General features: G+C 41.6%; 1 protein-coding gene across 6 annotated transcripts in view; it reads left to right on the top strand.

Annotated features, from left to right (window-relative positions):
- LOC131462336 (spectrin beta chain, non-erythrocytic 4-like) overlaps positions 1-17,894 on the top strand; it is a 56,839-nt gene that overhangs the window by 12,451 nt on the left and 26,494 nt on the right. For all 6 annotated transcript variants that reach the window (XR_009240869.1, XM_058633450.1, XM_058633448.1 and 3 more), the window contains exons 5-25: positions 571-662; positions 810-890; positions 1,060-1,175; positions 1,318-1,430; positions 1,756-1,943; positions 3,154-3,271; positions 3,368-3,526; positions 3,668-3,970; positions 4,238-4,388; positions 4,989-5,125; positions 5,467-5,616; positions 6,230-6,598; positions 6,711-6,925; positions 7,024-7,161; positions 8,358-8,598; positions 8,738-8,896; positions 9,930-10,060; positions 10,155-10,380; positions 10,733-10,935; positions 11,971-12,061; positions 16,471-16,617. Coding sequence is in view for 5 of the 6 variants with exons in the window: in XM_058633450.1 (XP_058489433.1) it covers positions 571-662; positions 810-890; positions 1,060-1,175; positions 1,318-1,430; positions 1,756-1,943; positions 3,154-3,271; positions 3,368-3,526; positions 3,668-3,970; positions 4,238-4,388; positions 4,989-5,125; positions 5,467-5,616; positions 6,230-6,598; positions 6,711-6,925; positions 7,024-7,161; positions 8,358-8,598; positions 8,738-8,896; positions 9,930-10,060; positions 10,155-10,380; positions 10,733-10,935; positions 11,971-12,061; positions 16,471-16,617 (3,528 nt within the window). In the remaining variant the exon portion in view is untranslated. The remainder of the gene's footprint in view (positions 1-570; positions 663-809; positions 891-1,059; positions 1,176-1,317; positions 1,431-1,755; positions 1,944-3,153; positions 3,272-3,367; positions 3,527-3,667; positions 3,971-4,237; positions 4,389-4,988; positions 5,126-5,466; positions 5,617-6,229; positions 6,599-6,710; positions 6,926-7,023; positions 7,162-8,357; positions 8,599-8,737; positions 8,897-9,929; positions 10,061-10,154; positions 10,381-10,732; positions 10,936-11,970; positions 12,062-16,470; positions 16,618-17,894) is intronic.

The following is a 17,894-nucleotide window of genomic DNA, read 5'->3' as shown; positions in this document are numbered from 1 at the left end:
GATGTGACGTTCACCTGTGCCGATGAGAGTCTAGTGTTTGTTTCTAGTGTTAAGAATTTTTGTTTTTATTGCTAAGCAAGAACAAATTGGAAGTGTAACATTTTCACCAAATGTTCACTGACTTCGTGCCACATTTGTGTCCAGGAGGACAGCATAATAACAGGAGACTAAATTAAAATGAATAATGGATTTATGTTATGTATGAAATGTTAAAATGTTTTAATATAGACCAATCCAAATATTTGAAATCACTAATACCTTCTGGATTCTTTTATTTCCTGAAAATATTGATATTTTACTGTTTAATGGTACAATAAAACTGATGTACACGCCTCCCATTGATAAGGGGAGTACTGGCACTTATTCTTTCCCCACTTCACACACTGGTGTTGACAATGTATACTATTGTACTGTGTCATATAGTGAGTAGGAAGTGATTTGGTCGGAGTCTCTGACGGTAAGTAAACTGTGAGTGTGTGGTGTGTATGTTCCTCAAGAGTAAAGGAGGTGATAAAAGGTTTGTTTTTCTTCACCAGTGTGAAATTGTTGCTTTGTTTTGCTCCTCTTCAGATCCAGGTGATCAAAATAGAGACAGAGGACAACAGAGAAACTCGCTCTGCCAAGGATGCCCTGCTACTCTGGTGCCAGATGAAGACCGCAGGGTGAGCTGTGTGATTATACGTATAGTACATAAAAACAGCAGGAAACTGTTCATTCAGGTTCATTTATATGGTATAATGTGCTTATAAATTGTTTTGTTAGGACGATGGTTTTTCTTGGTTTACATGAAAAGTGTGTTCATGGTCCAGGTATCCTGAAGTCAACATTCAGAACTTCACCACCTGCTGGAGAGATGGCCTGGCCTTCAACGCCCTCATACACAGACACAGGTGAGCAGCATTTTTAACACCGCTAATGATTCAAACTGGGAAGTTTCACATGATGAAAGGAACAGATGTAGATATAGTGAGGTTTTCACTGTCTAGATATTTTCATATATTGTTATACCATCCAATTTTAAACATGACACATTCATTTCCTTCATCTTGTGCTCTCCAGGCCAGACCTGATTGAGTTCCATAAGCTGACAAGGTCCAATGCAACACATAACCTCCAGCAAGCCTTTAATATCGCTGAGCAGAACCTGGGCCTTACCAAACTCCTGGACCCTGAGGGTGAGAGCATTACAGTCCACAGTACATTCAGAATTATCCATGGAGTGGCATGGAAGCACTTAGTATTACATTCACCAAATTTCAAATGTGGTTTCATCTTAAATTGAGCAGATTTTAACTCCTTCACCTTCCACTGCTACAGACGTGAATACAGAAAACCCAGATGAAAAGTCCATCATCACTTATGTGGTCTCCTACTACCACTACTTCTCCAAAATGAAGGCTCTTATTGTGGAGGGCAAGAGGATTGGGAAGGTAATACCTGTGCTCATCGTCACATTATTAGATACACAGGACAACTAAATAAATCTCTGATGTTTGGCATCAACAAGAATTTTTCTCTCACTGGATATTTCTCTTCTTCAGGAAAGTCTCTGTTCTTCCTCTGTGTTATGCTCGGTTTGTACTTCAGCATGTCTGTCATGCATTGAGATGCTGCCATGTGACTGGTTGAAAAGATATTTGTGTTTAAAACAACCTTGATGTTTAATAGTTGACCGGCATTGTTATCAAGCTAAAGCACAAGTGTGATCGTGTCTTTCTGTCTTTTTCACTTTCTTCCTGTTTCAATCTTCTTCAGGTACTTGAAAACTGTGTTGAGTCGGAAAAGATCATCAACCGCTACGAGGCTCTGGCATCAGACCTGCTGGACTGGATTGAAAAGACCATTGCAGTCATCAGCAACCAGAAGTTTGCCAACTCCCTGACTGGAGTCCAGCAGCAGCTGCAGGCCTTCACCACTTACTGCACCATAGAAAAACCAATCAAGTATGATTTGTTATATTATGACTTTTTTCTCTGTAATTCTGTAAAGCACAAACAAACTCCAGTTTGCCTACACGCATCATCCATACCCCATTTGAAGTCCATGTATTTTACTAATACCTCATGCTCGACATTAGCATTACTTCATACTTTTGGCTACGTGTTCTGTTTCCCCTCTCTTTTTTTGATATTTTGACCCCACCCCTACTGAATATAATTTTTTCTCTCCAAATTCAAATCGTATTGTAAATTGTACTGATGATTAAGAAAATCAAGTATTTTAAGGACCGAAGGAGGAAGAGTGGAAGTAGATGATGTGTTGATGTGTTTTCACACAGCCATGAAACGCAGAACCACTGAGCCTTGAGCTTTTTGTCCAGCATCATCAGGATCGGTGTTACAAACAGTGCAGTACTATGACGCCACATAGCAGCAGCAATGATGATACACACTCACACACACACCACTACATACACATTTTGGCTTAATGTCGAGTTGACTCACTTTGAATGAGTCAAATGTTTCTGTCTCAGACTTACAGCCAACAGTTCACTTGATTTAATCAAAATGAAAACACAATGCACACAACATATTGTGCGCAGGACCAGGTTTTGGTCCTGACTACTGGTCCTGACAAGATCAGTGTTATGTCCAGAAAAATGCATAAAGCACACACACACACAATACTGTGCTTATGAGCAAATTACAAAATATTTTTTTCAAATGAAAATATTTGTGGAAAATCACAATGATCAATAATCCTTCCAGTTTCAATAGGGTTCTTGCAACCTTGTTGCTCGAACCCTAATAAAATTCAAATTCCTGTGTTCAAAATAGAATTCACATCACTTGCTGATGCTCTGTTCAAAAACAAAGGTCCTGAATGTCTACATTTCTCTTTGCACTTGTCCAGAAAATGTCACCATATAGAGGTGAAACACACCCAGGTGTTTGTACCTCACAGAGTGATTAATTACAGAGAAACTCACAGCAGGTCAGCAGAGTGAGCAGAGAAATCCTCCTTTACCCAGAGTCATCAAGCAGCATTGTGTCCTTCATCAATACACTGAATCAACTCCAGCTACTTTGTGGCAGCTGCTTGGATCTTTTCTTTTGACTTCCGTGTTCTAAGATGCACCGAATGGGAATATGGAAAGAGAATAGGTCATGTTGTGGAACATCATGCTTTAATAAAGGGTTTTTTCTTGCTCAGGTTTCAGGAGAAGGGGAATCTCGAGGTCCTTCTTTTCACCATCCAAAGCAAACTCAGAGCCAACAACCAGAAACCCTATGTGCCTCACGATGGGAAGCTAATTTCAGACATCAACAAGGTCAGTCTGCAGTCAAACTTAGCTCCAAAAGTTCTCACCTGATTGTTTAATCACCAAATTTTTGTCAAACCTAAAGTTTTGTTATTCTTTGTCCAGGCGTGGGAAAGGCTGGAGAAGGCGGAGCATGAGAGGGGCGTGGCCCTGCGCAAGGAGCTGATTCGTCAAGAGAAGCTGGAGTTGCTGGCTCAGCGCTTTGACCACAAAACCACCATGAGACAAGCCTGGCTTAATGAGAATCAGAGACTCGTATCACAGGTAGGGATCTGAGGAGTGGGGTGGGTTTGTACAAGACTGCACCAAAACTCAATAATCCTAATCTTAATTATTTTATCGCTCTCCACTTCTATCGTTAACTCTTTACTTCCATTTTCTCTTTGTCCTCGTCTCTATCTGAAGGACAATTTTGGCTACGACCTCCCAGCAGTCGAGGCAGCAATGAAGAAACACGAGGCCATTGAGGCGGACATAGCCTCATATGAAGACCGGATTGGAGTGGTGGTAGAACTTGCAGCAGAGATGGAGAAGGAAGGATATTATGACATTCGCCGAATCTTGGCACGAAAGGAGAACATCCTGGGTCAGTGGGGCCTGCTGAAGGAGCTGGTGGCAGGGAGGAGGACCCGTCTGGAGAAGAACCTGGCCCTGCAGAAGACCTTTCAAGACATGGTTTACATGATTGACTGGATGGAGGACACACAGGTATTGAAGGGTGTGTGAGAGGGACAGATACTCCAGCTGTAAAATCAATTGTAGATAGAGAGGTACGAAAGAGTGGAGATAGAAGAACGTGGAGAAAGAGTGAGGAGCCTGCTTGGTTTGAAAATGAAAAATGGAAAAATAGTGTTCTAGAAAAGCAACAAGTTAGAAAGGAAAGAGGGAGGAAGTAGAGTAATATAGTGGAAATGAAATGAGTAAATGAGGAAAGATTTAGCTGTTGTCTTCTTTCCTCTTCTGTGTCCCTCTCAGGTCCAGCTGCTGTCAAAGGACTTTGGGAAACATCTTCTGGAGGTGGATGACCTGCTGCAGAAACACAGCCTGCAAGAAGCAGACATTACTGTACAGGCTGACAGGGTGGAGACACTCAACACTGCTGCACTCAAATTCACCACTATAGAGGGTACACATGTTCACACTCTGTATGTCATTGTTGAAGGTCCAGTGTGTAAGAATTAATGACATCTAGTGGCGAGACGGCAGATCGCAACAAACAGAGGACTCCAGAGAAAACTAGAAAGGATGTAAATACTCTTTCACGATTCTCTCTGCTCTTTCCTCCTTCTTCTGTGCTGGTTTGTGTAGTAGGGTGGTTGGGGTTTATGTGGGCAGAGATTTTCTTTGTTTGCATTGTTAGCTCACTTTAAACATCAGGCGGCAGTAGAAACGTGGTGGCTGAAGATGGCGGCCTCCTTAAAGCAAACAAGTACTTATTAAAGGCTTATTCTACCAAGCCAACACACTTATACAAACACACTTATTAAACTAGCTCAAATTAGCTAAATTTGCACAATTGACCTTTATACTATTTGGTTGTATCTGTTGTCAACTTGACAACAGATACTTGTGGAATAAATTTAAAACACTACACTTACAGTTAGTGTTAGTATTAGTACAAATTATCTTTAGGAGATTTTTACTGTCATGTATTAAGCACTGAACGTGCTATCTCTTTTTTTTCTTTCTTTCTTCTGCTCATAACCATAACGTTTGTTGCCCCCAGGTTACCAACCGTGTGACCCCCAGGTGATCTGTAACCGTGTCAACCACGTCTCTTCCTGTCTGGAGGAGCTGAAACAACTGGCAGTTAAAAGGCGTGCTGAGCTGGAGGAGTCCAGACAGCTGTGGGCCTTTTTTCAGGTAACGTTAGATATTTCTAGCCAGTCAAAAGGTCATTAGACTCCACCTGCACTGAGTAATGGATCATTCTAACTGCTGTAGAGACCTGCTCCTATTATTGTACTTTTTTTATCTGAAGTGGGAGGAAAACATACGATTATTTCTTAAAATGAAATTATGACATTTACACATCCTTCATCCTAAAAAAAACATTTCCTTTATATTGACACTGTTTGAGACTGTGTGAATATCTGTGACATACTGTATTTATCCGGTTCATTTAATTAATGCTTTTAAATGTGTTAATAAGGTTATTAGATAGGTTGGGGTGTGTAAAGCCAACATTTGAGGTGCATTTTCAGGAGCTGGAGGAGTCTGAGGTCTGGATCAGAGAGAAGAGTTCGATCCTGGGAGCTCAGGGTTATGGGAAGGACCTGAGCAGTGTGCTGAGGCTACTGCAAAAACACAAGACTCTGGCTGGAGAACTGCTGGCTCACCGGTCACTGCTGCAGGTGTGTGCATGCATGTGTGTGTGTGTGTGTCTGTGTGTATCAGCATTTGGAATATCTGCAGTACCTGGAGTTTCTGTTCTGAAATTCATGTACGTCAGTAAACAGATGCTTTAACATTAATAGAATATGTTCAGTCATAGCAACGAGTTTGTTGATACATAGGTTTTCTAGCTGCTGTTTGTACAAAATTACTCATTTGACTTATGGATGTTTTGTTTGAAGTATCAATCTTTGCTACATTTAAATCACTTCTGTTTTGTTTGGCATCAATTTGGTCTACTTTGTGGCATTTAAGGAAAGTTGTCTCATTTTGATTTGTAGATTTTCAATATGACTGTGAAGGTCAACAGAATTCACAGTTTATGCCACCCTGAATGATTTTAATAATGGTACAAATTACTAGTACTTTTTAGAGTACTAGTAAAATGTACCATTACTTTAAGTACATTTTTATAAAAGTAATAGTACAATTACATGAGTAGAATATTTTAGTACCCTTCCCATCTCTGTTGGTGCGAATAACAGAAGTTAAACTGCTGGTTAGTGATCCTCCACTTTGCTGCACTAGGTTTAGTGTAATATTTTATCCCTCCATCCTGCCTCACCTCTCCAGAACACCATGAAGAGAGGAAAGCAGATCCTGAGTGAGAAGAGCTTTGGCACTGCGGGGATCCAGGAGCGCATCATGGAGGTGAAGAGTGAGTGGAAGCAGCTGGAGGACCAGGCAGCGCAGCGTCTCGGTCACCTCCAGGAGGCACTCAACTTTTTTCAGTTCTCCACGGAGACAGACGACTTGGTGGCCTGGCTGCAGGATGCTTACCGACTGGTCTCCAGCGAAGACTTTGGACACGACGAATACTCTACTCAGTCACTGCTGAAGAAACACAGAGGGGTCAGTGAGGCCATCGACAAGCATCGCGTGCATGTTGTTACGCTGCGCAAACACATGGTGACGCTGCCTCTGCAGTACCGTGAACAGGAGGTGGGTAGAAGTCGAACTCTTTATTCAGTATGAAATACTTTTTTCCTTCTTTATCTTTCGCTCTGTTCCGTCTTCGTCCCTACACATTGTTACTCTCCTCTCTCCGCTGCAGGAGGTGCAGGTTCGGATGGGAGAGGTGGAGCAGTTGTACACCGAGGTGATTGAGGTCGCGGTGCTCAGACAGCAGTGGCTTCACGATGCCCTTGCTGTCTACCACATGTTCAGTGAGGTCAACGCCTGCGAGCTGTGGATTGATGAGAAGGAGCAGTGGCTAGATAAGATGGAGATCCCTGAGAGACTGGAGGACGTGGAGGTGGTGGCCCACAGGTGAGGACAAGAACAACTATTATTATTTTTTCTTTAAATCATAGCTGAGGAGTGGCATAGCGCTGACTGGCCATCTGCATCACTGCTCCCTCATACAGGTTTGAGAGTCTGGACCAAGAAATGAACAGCCTGATGGGAAGAATCCTAGATGTTAATCAGATAGTTCAGCAGCTCCTGGATGGAGGTCACCCGTCATCTACAGAGGTCAGAGGTTGTCAGGACCATCTCAACTCCAGGTACTGTAATAAAACTGCCTCCAGAATTATAACACTACAAATGCCTTGGTATTAACAATCACGGCAGCTTTTAAAGAGTCAGAAAAGCCCCTGCATCTAAGTTTATATTTTTACTACATAGGTCATTTGTAAACACTAATAATCAATTTTAACATCTGACCAAGAACATGTTTTAAACCATCTCTGACATGTTCGCTGACCTCTGGTACGTCTGTCAACAGTGTTCACACAAGGCAGGAATCGTGAATCATATGAACTTGGCATGAAGAGTTGGTCTCAGTGCGACCATCTGTGCTGGCGGCCTCATTCAAGACAGGTCCAGCCCAGGGCATTTGTCCCAAAATTAAAAACAAACACACAAAATCAACGTTCTTCTCTTCTCAAGTGTTGTTTGTGTTTTTTGTTGATTATATATTACCAATGAAATACCATCTAAATTATGATTATTATTAAAATAAAACATTTTGAAATATCTTTCTAAGAATGATCTGGTTGCTTTTTTATTGTCTAACATGGTTAGACCCAAAAGTTTAAACTCAAATATAGAATGACAATTGTTCAATTCAGAGGTTGAATAATTTTATAGATGAATGCATTAAAACCAAATTGTGCTGGGTTCAGTTTGGGTCTACACTCTACCACGTTTGTGAAGTAGTGAGCTCATCACTCATTCACTCATTCACACCTGAACTGGTGAAGTCACCGGCCGTGTTTTACAGCTCTGAGGTCAGTGTCATCAAGCTGTTTGCCATCCTGCCTGCTGAGCATTCTGTCTGCCTCTCAGTGTCTCAACCATTACCTCACTACAGTCACAAGGGTCTGTGTGTGTGTGTGTGTGTGTATGGAGACCTGCTGGTCTGGAGCAGACTCAGGAGAACATATTGTATGATATGGGAGGCAGACGAGGCCTGGACTGAAACCGCCGCAGTGATGAGAGAATCAACTGTCTAAGATAAATCAGTGCACTTCAAATCGGGTCATCATAACAGTGATATTAAGATGTCTTTTAGTTATGACGCTGCGTCTCCCTTCAAGAGTAAACCTCTTACTTACTCTATAAAGGCTCTACTGATTGTGTAAATCAACTGTGTTCACTGTTCACTTCACAATACCACATTTGTTTTACTTCATCCTCCTCCTCCAAATGACATGTTGATTGTGACTCTGTCTTCATGTGTCTCCTCACACCACACCAGGTGGAACAGCATTGTGGAGCTGGTTGAGGAGAAGAAAGATCAGATGAACTCGATGTTACGCCTGCAGAACTACCTGCTTGAATGTGCCGAGATCAAGTCCCAGATACAGGACAAGAGAAAAGCCATCGACGCCACGCAGTATGTGGGCAGTGACCTGGGAGGAGTCATGGCTCTGCAGAGACGCCTTTCCACCATGGAGGGAGCCCTGTCTGTCCTGGAGCCCAAACTTCTGCATCTGCAGGTTCAGAGATATTAGAAAATATTCTCACATTTCTCCTGTTCGAACCAAAAGCAGCAAGTATAAAAAAAAAACAGACTGCAGAATAAAAGTCTGGATTTATTGTGGTTTTATTTATTTTTATTTTTTTCTGGTGATGTAGGAGGAGGCAGAACATCTTGCCACGGTTCACTCAGGTCGAGCCATAGAGATTCTGGTGCCATTTGATGGCATCAGTGTAGAGTGGGAGGAGCTTAAACACACCCTGCAGGGATGTGAGGACTCGCTGATGGTGGCAAGCAGACTGCAAAGCTTCATACAGGTAATTCTTATAATCAAGGATTAATAAAGATTCTTATCTTTATTATCCTGTTTCTGACTTCACATGTGCCAGTGACATGTCACCAGTCCCTGTCTCCTACCTTTTGAAACCTAAAGTTGTGTTTTTTCGTAAAGGTCAAGTGTGTAACATTTAGGGGTTGAGGGTTTATTGGCAGAAATGTAATATTCCACCCATAAGTATGGTTGTATAATTGTTTAATGGCTTTAAAACAAATATTGTTATGTTTACGTAGCCCATCTCATGCCAGCGGTCCATATGGGTGTATGTTTCCCAGTTGGAAGTGGAAGCTTATCACGAAAATGAAGAACAATGGCTCCGCCCACATTAACCCTATACAGTGGTTCTCAGACATTTTATACAAGTACCTACTGAGCAGATATTGAGCTCTTGAAGTGACACAATTATCACCAACGTTCAAATACAGTGATGTAAATAGGTCAAGCAAAGTCAAGCAGATTTATTCAGATTTATTCCCAATAAGATTTTCTCTCTCATCATCCTCCTCTTCCTCACATAGACTTCACACACTGGTTTCGGGAAATTAGATTAAGATGGAGAGAGAGTTAAAGTGATTATTATTATTATTCCATTTTCATTTTCTACACACTTCAATTTCTACAATTCCTCAGCTCCACTCTGATCACATGACCTGGTATATACAGTAGAACAGCATTTCTGATTTTCCTCCAAGATTTACCACCAGAGGAAGCCTGCGTACCACAGTTTGAGAACCATGGGCATAGAGAGTGGGAGACTTTGTTGTTTACATCCTCTCTAGTATATGAAGGCCAGTATGTGTAATTTCCTGATGCACTTAAGAAATGGATGTGTGAGTTTTCAGGTGGTTACAATCTCCAGTCTCACCATTAGATGTCACACATTTTTACACACTGGACCTTTTAAAAGGTGTTAAATAGTTTACTGCACAAACAGATATTAAACTTTCAACAAATGTATGCAGCGTAGACGAACAGTAGACAGGATTGAAAAGCAAATGTTCTGTCTCTGTCAGGACCTGGACTCGTTCCTCACCTGGTTGGTCCAGACGCAGACGGCTGCTGCATCAGAACAGCTGCCCAATGACCTGGAGGAGGCCGAGAGACTTATCAACAAACACGCTGCCCTCAAGGAGGAGATAGGACGGTGGGTTGCTGCAGGACAATAAAAGCCTTATTCTTACTCTTTAAAAAAACAACATATTTGATTATAGACGTGGTCTCTGTCATTGTATGTGCAGGTATGAAGAGGACTACGAGCGTCTGCAGGCCATGAACGAGCTGCTGGAGTCTGAGGAGGCTCCTCTCCCTCAGGCCGCGCTGCAGCAGTGGCTCCAGAAGCTCGATGTCGGCTGGAATAAACTGCTGGAGATGTGGGAGAGCAGGAGAGAAGTTCTGGTCCAAGCTCACATTTTCCATCTGTTCATGCGAGACGTGAAACAGGCAGAGTCCTTCCTCAATAACCAGGTGAGATAAAGATTAGATACCATTAAAGCCAGCAAAACTTGTATTAATGTGTTTTCTGGTTACTCTATGATTGTTTTTGGTTGGCCATAGATCTTCATCTGCCTCCTCCTGCTGTTTCTGCACCGCTGTAATTTCATTTCTCTGTATCCAGAGGGCAAATTAGAAACAAATACAAAACCATATTAACGATTCATTGCAACAAAGGCTCTTCTAACAATTAGTCATCATTGATTTAATCTGATTAGTTTTGATTTGACCAGTTAAATATTTATTTGTGAAACGGCGTCTAGTCACAATTTCACAGTCACATCCGCTTTATGTCTTTAAGATTTTGAATAAATTCCTCTTGCAGGAATCGGCCCTCGCTCACGTGGAGCTGCCCACCACAGTGGAAACAGTCGAAGCCGCCATAAAGAAACACAAGGACTTCACAACCACCATGGAGCTGAACCTGCACCGGATCAAAGCTGTGATCGAGGCAGGAGAGAGTCTGATCAGTCAGAGCAACATCTACTCTGATCGCATCAGGGAACGCATCGACACCCTCGCCACCAGGTACCCAATACAAGCTGGACTGACTCTGAAGTAGACGTAGATCAGTTTTACTTCAATATAAATCATTTAGATATACTTCTATATATATATATATATATATATATGTATTTATATATATATATATATATATATATATATATTTATATACATATATATGTATATATATATATATATATATATATATACATAACTCCAACATGTTTGTCACAGTGACAATTTAGATTTAAAATATAAAGCACATAGCTCACACAGTGTGATAACATGACAGTACAATAAAAGAGGAATTGCAGCAAATCTAAAGAATAGGGAGTCACAGAAAGAAACTAAATTCTGACCATGAAATCTGTGTGATAGCCGAGGGTGTGTGTGTGTGTGTTGATTGGGGGTTGGGGTTTTATGTGTTTGTGTCCAACAATAGATGAACCATATGGTCTTTAGATTTGATTTACATGAATTAACTCAGTGGACGATCATTTCTCTCCCATGGACACACATGCAGTGTTTTTAAGTGTCATATTGTGACAAAAAATATTCCACATTCATTAAATTAATCATGTTTCTTTTTCATAATGATACCAGAGATACTGTCCACATGGCTGAATAACCAGTAAATACATAAATAGAACATTTTATATAATGGTTAATATTTACCTGTTAAAATGTAATCCAATGTTGTATCAAATCAAAAATTATATTTTTCCTGATCAAAGTAATGGTGTTATTTTAACACAAATAAATGAATTAAACTCTGTTGAATGAAGACATAATGCTTCAGAGTTGAAGATACTAATGCAAATGCATGTGGCTTCTCCGGCTGCTGCTGTGGAATAAATTCTGCTTCACAGCTGACTTCTTTATTTAATCACTCAGGTGTAGTTGTTGTTGATGTTGTTGCTGGCTGGCAGTGATCGTTTGTAAGCAGGTTTTATTGTCAGATACTTGAGCAGCTGGAAAAGAAAGTTTAAATATGTTATATATGCTGTGTTATTTTTACAATTTACAAGAAGTGACCTTTTCTGTCGTACCTTGTCTCAGGGGAAACCAGAACAGAGAGCTGGCCCAGCAGTGGCTGGAGAAACTGAATGACCAGTGGGAACTTCAGAGGTTTCTTCAAGACTGTCATGAGGTAAGAGACCACTTTGTTTTAAATGTACAGACTTCAGATCATCTCATCAGGACATGAATGTAATCTGATTTTTCACAGGGAAAAGCAGAGCATGGAAGCCTCATTGTTTGTCTTATCTTCCCACGTGTCCTCTAGTGGCAGCACAGGAGAACTACATTTGTTTTAGACTTGAGTTGGATTAGAGTTTTCAGCCAAATCCTTGCAATTAGTTGTGGCAAGTTGTTGACATTGTCTCATTTTAAGAGAAGGTGCAACTGGTTTTCCCCTTGTGGTGTCAGGTCTTTTTGTAATTAGATGACAGTTTATTCTTTTCTTCATAAGGGAATCTTTAATTTTCACAGTCTCTTCTCTGGGTGATTTTGATTTGAAACCTCAACGGGTTGCTGGTTTTTTTTGGTTTCTGATATGGATGTTACATTATTTTGCAGTTTAATCTCTTAATATTTTTACATTTTTTAATATTGTTTTTGCAGGATATTTGAGGATACTTTGATTATGAGGATTCTGTGATGACACCCTCATCGATGAGCAGATATCTCAGATAACGTAAAGATACTTAAAGGACAGATTTTTGTTTTTGTTCTAAGCTGTCATTGACACGGTCCGCACGCATCCTCTTTGGTGTGTACTTGTGTTGTTGACCACCTCACCGGTGCTGCCTTCAGGTTTTGCTCTCTCACCGTGCAGCGTCACAGGCTTCTTTCTGGGCCAAAACCTTGTTTAGTTTCAGCAACTTTCTCTCTTTTGCTCCTGAATAATTCAGCAGCACAGCACCTCATCACTAATTCAGAAGTGGAAGAGTGTATCTAACTGTACATCAGTGTGTGAGAGACTGTCTGTGTGTGTGTGTGTGTGTGTTCTACACTGGATGGATGACGCTGCGTCAGTATGTTGGAACCTGAGCTCTCAGCAGGCAGGGTGTGTTCTTCTCTTCAGTCCAGCCTTATACCTCGTGTTTCCTGCTTTTCACAGTCGTATTCTGTCCACTCACTGACACATTTACACTGACATGCCCACATTTTGTTGTGTTTTGTACATAAAATAATAATCATACTGCTTATTTTATTCGATCTGTTCTTTATGGGTTCTCCGGTTTGCTCCCACAGTCCAAAAACATGCAGATTTTAGGATTAGGCATATTGAACACTCTAAAGTGACTGTAGGTGTGAGTAATTAATATATACTGTATGTAGCATGTCCTCATTCAGCACACAGGACGGCTTCTCACATTGCAATACTGTAAATGTTCTGGTGACAATTATCTGTTGAAACACCAAAACGTTATGTTTTTTAAATAATTTTCTCACTTTTTGGGCTTGGCAGTCCACTTAGGAATTCTATTGTTGCAGCACAATTCTCCACCTCAGTTTTAACTGAGTCACGTTGTGGGCTGTTTGTGTCATCTAGAATATTTGTTACACAGTTGGAGCATCATGTTTTGGAAACAGCCGGATATTTCCAGGTGTAAATGGAATGTGTTGCTCAGAGTTTGGTAGTTGAAAGGATGTTAAACGACTGTATCGGACTGATGTTGGTATCACATATGAAAAAGTGGTGTTGAGCAATTTGTTGAAGTGATGATGATGATGATTACAAGTCTATAAATCCTTCATCCTCTGTGCTTGGCCTCTTTTCCCCTCCTTCTTCTCCTCTCTTCCCTTTTTCCCCTCTTTCGTCACACATACTCGCCAATTTCCTCCTCCTTCCCCTGCTCCCCATCACCCATTCATTCTCATTTAGTCTGTTTGTCTCCCCAACACATGTGCGCACGCACACACACACACACACACACACACACACACACACACACACACACACACACACACACAGGTTTCCATGACTTCAGAGGACACTACTGGTCTACTCCTAATCCTGACCTTAAAATGTGTCTTCATTTTAAAATGTAGTCATTTAGTCCCCGTAATGTGACAGTGTAAATATACTTAGGTCCCCACAACATAGGTTATACCAGGTACACACACACTAACACACCATCACAACTAAGTGCCTAACCCTAACCATAATCAAATTCTAACCCTAAAACCAGGTCTTAATCCTCAAAAAGCCTGTTTAACGTGTGTGGACCAGACTAAATGTCCTCACAATGATAGGTTTGCTTGACAATTGGGCCACACAGCCTACTAAACACTCACAATCCCTCTCTCCTTCTCTTCCCTCATTGAATTCATTTACAGTCTCAAAGGGGGCATCAGGCTGTGACCCACTTTGACCTTTGTAGTCATGAGATCTCTGTGTGTGTGTGTGTGTGCAGGTGTGCAAGTGTGTGTTGGTAAAAACCTTATGTGTGTGCGTGTGCTTGCTGTCTTTTTATTTTTGGATGTGTGTGTGCGCGCATGTGTGTGTGTGTCATGTTTACTGTGTGATAGTTTGTGGTGGAGTTGACACAGTGGCGAACAGAGGGGGCGTCGGCCCAAAAAATCCAGTTCTGCTCCTTTAAAGGAGAGAAGAGCAGTAAATTTATCAAACTGCAAATACATCATTCACGTTAAATCACTGCTCTGTCCATCCATGACCCTCTCATCTCTCTATCAACACCCCCCCCGTTCTCTTCTCCTCTCTCCAATCCTCCACTTCCTCCCTCTCTCTCCTCTCTCTCCTCTCTCTCGTCTCTGCTTCACCACTGCAGCTGCGTCAGGCATGCTGGAGACTGAGCGTACAGCTGCCTGGGACTGCTGCAGAGATGAAGAGAGCGCTGGTGGAGGGATGGGGGTGGTGTGTTAAGTGTGGGAGGAAGAGAATAAAACAAAAGCAGCTACAGAGAAGTCGTGAGCTTGGCTGTTAGTGGACACCAGCGTGTTTTAGACTACCTCCACCTCCACCTCCAGCTCAGCATCATTAGCCGTGAATGGTGAGCCTAGAGGCGCCACCTGCATCCCCCCCTCCATCTCCCCCACACAAAATCCAAATCCCACTCTTTTGCTCCTCCCTCTTCCCTCCTCCTCCTCCACTCCAGTTCTCCTCCAACCAGCCCGCTCACTCACTCGCCTGCTCGCTGAAGGTTTTAGGCAGGGGAGGAGCACCCGTGCATCGCCTCGGCTTCCTGCCATTTTATTGTTTTGGGAAAGAGGATTTTTTTTTCTTCCCCTCCGTCTGTCATTCATTCTCAATCTTGCCCACTCGCTCGTCACTGATCGGCTCCTGCCCCTCCTCTTTCGCTCTCTCTCTCTCTGCTGGCTGAGTGTACAGTGAGGAGAGATAGCAGAGCAGCCTTAGTTTGAAGTCTCCATTCTGTCTCTTTAGCGTTCACTGTTGTTGTTATTTACCCTCATGGCTGGCGTTTTCCTCCCAGCGCACCTTTTTGAGTTCCTCGCTCGCTCCAGCAGGCACCACTCCTTCCTTTCATCCCTGTCCATGCTCTCTCTGTCTCCATCTGGCTCTGCGGTGAGGAGCATCTTTACACGTGTGTGACGGCAGAACAGCGAGGATGCGGATTCCAACGGCTGCCTGCAGCTGCCAAAACCCTGTGGGCTGCTCCTGTTAAACACGGCCGGTAAGAGGGTTAGTGGAGACCGGTTAGTGGTAATAGAGGTGCAGGTGGTTGTGTCACATGCAGGTGTGAAGATGGAGTAGAGAGGGGCTGATGTTGACCTGGATATGTCAGTGATGCTGTTAATGCAAGTGTTTTTGCCGTGGTCTCACACAGACTGTGTGTGTGTGTGTGTGTGTGTGTGCAGGGTTTTACTCTGAGAGTGGAGGTGTGTGTGTGTGGGTGCGTGCTGTTGCTGTGGACACTGGGGTCTGTTGTGTGTACATGTGAATTCCTGCCGCCATGCTTGTTGGTACACGTGTGTCTGCCTACATGTGCCTGCTGTGCATCGTGAAATATTCATGCCTGTGTGTGTTTGACCTCGCATTTCCCACTATGATTGTTGCTTGTGTGTTTCTACGGATGGGGTTAAAAACCTGAATGGAAACACATTTAAATAAAATAAATACAAATAAAAAGTGAAATGGAAACAGAGTCGGCGAATGGAGGATGGCAATAAAACAGTCATGTGACTGAAGCATCACCCCAGTTTCTGTATCTCACTGCAAGAGAAGAGAATCAAGCCACAGTAGTCCTCAGCTTTATGCAATTATTATTATTTTTTTTCTTCATTTACGTCATCAAGATGCAGCTTCATATCCTTTAGACTTTTTGCTACTGCTTATCTCAATATTCACTTACAGTATCAGATATATTGAATGACATTGGTTTTAATGGAGAACATTTTAGCATTTGTCTGTGTGATGAAAAATGAGAAATCAGTTTCTAAAACTCCAACAGGTATTTATATTATTTATACTCGTCCCATATTGACATCTTACCCTCTCTCTCTCTCTCTCTCTCTCTCTCTCCCCCTCTCTCTCTCTCTTTCTCTTTCATTCTCTCCCTGCGTGTCACACAGCTGGGGGACTGGGTGTGTGAGAAGATGCTAATGGCGAGAGATAGCAGCCGAGACGAGACCCAGAAGCTTCATAAGAAATGGCTGAAGCATCAGGCCTTCATGGCGGAGTTGGCCCAGAACAAGGAATGGCTGGACAAAATTGAAAAGGTGAGTGGATTAAAAAAAAACATCGCCCTGCACGGTTTATATCATTTTGCTGTTTGTTTTTCAAGTCTAAGTTGATATTTCCTGGGTCATTCTGGTGCTGAGTGGATCAGAACAAAATGATGCCACTGTGGTTTGTGTTGTTGTGTGTTTGAGTATTCGGTGTTTGTGTTTCTATGGCAGTCAGCTTTGGAGTTGTTATCTGTGCCACTGAGGTACTAAACACATATATGTCATTGTATGGCATTGTAGGCATTTTGTAAAAAAGCAGAATACAGTGCTGGAAAAAATATTAATTTAATAAACGTTTTTAACTTTAAGGTTTTTTTCATATATATGATTCTAAGATCTGATCTAACACAGATAGTCATATTTGAAGCTTTGTTTATTATGTGTTTAGAAAAGTACAGAATATAAACTGTAACACAGAATTAGCATTCATTATATCTTCCGAGGTACATTGCCAACATTCTCCTATACTAGAAGAATTAAATATACACTTTAAAAACCTCTTCAGATAGATATAAAGTTGTGGCACAAATGTAACGGTACTGTACATTTGTGTATTATATTGCATCATCCAGACGTGTACAGCACATGCCTGCTAGTCTACTCTGCTGACAGGGAGAGAAAACACTGACGCCAGTAAATGAGTTTAAGATTTATATCGTTAAAGATCCCATATGAGCGTTTTTGCACAAACTATGTTTTGTCTTTGGCATTTGGCCTTTATTTTGGACAGAGAAAGTAAAATGTAGACAGAAAATACAGGATATCGAGAAGGGGAGAGACTGGCAATTAAGGTCCATTCTGGCATGAAGTTGAACTGACCACCCCTCAGTTATCAGGACAGGACGTCTCTTCCACTCTCTAGTCTCCCTGCCATTTTGTCCTTCCTCTTGATTTGTTTATGCGTTGGTATATGTGGGTGGAGCCATTATATTTTATTTAAATTGCAATTCAAAACACAAAGTACACGTTTTGTCCATTGAGGCTGCTGTAGAAACATGGCGGCTTCTATTGAGACCTTTGCCTAAAGTTTCATCGCCTCGTATTTTTCATGCATAACACACATACATCTGTTTATAATGATATTGACCTTTCACGGTAGTTTTAGTGTCTAGACTAAATCTAAATACATGGAAAAACATAAATATTATATCTTAAAAACTGATGAACAGCTGTAATAAATAAATATATACATATATATATATATATATATATATATATATATTGTATTTAACCAGGTTAGTCTATGGTGATCAAAGATCTCTTGTATA

Source organism: Solea solea, chromosome 7, assembly GCF_958295425.1.
Source record: "Solea solea chromosome 7, fSolSol10.1, whole genome shotgun sequence".
Lineage (NCBI taxonomy): Eukaryota > Metazoa > Chordata > Actinopteri > Pleuronectiformes > Soleidae > Solea > Solea solea.
The sequence above is the reverse complement of the archived record's forward strand: the minus strand, read 5'-3'. Positions and strand labels throughout refer to the sequence as shown.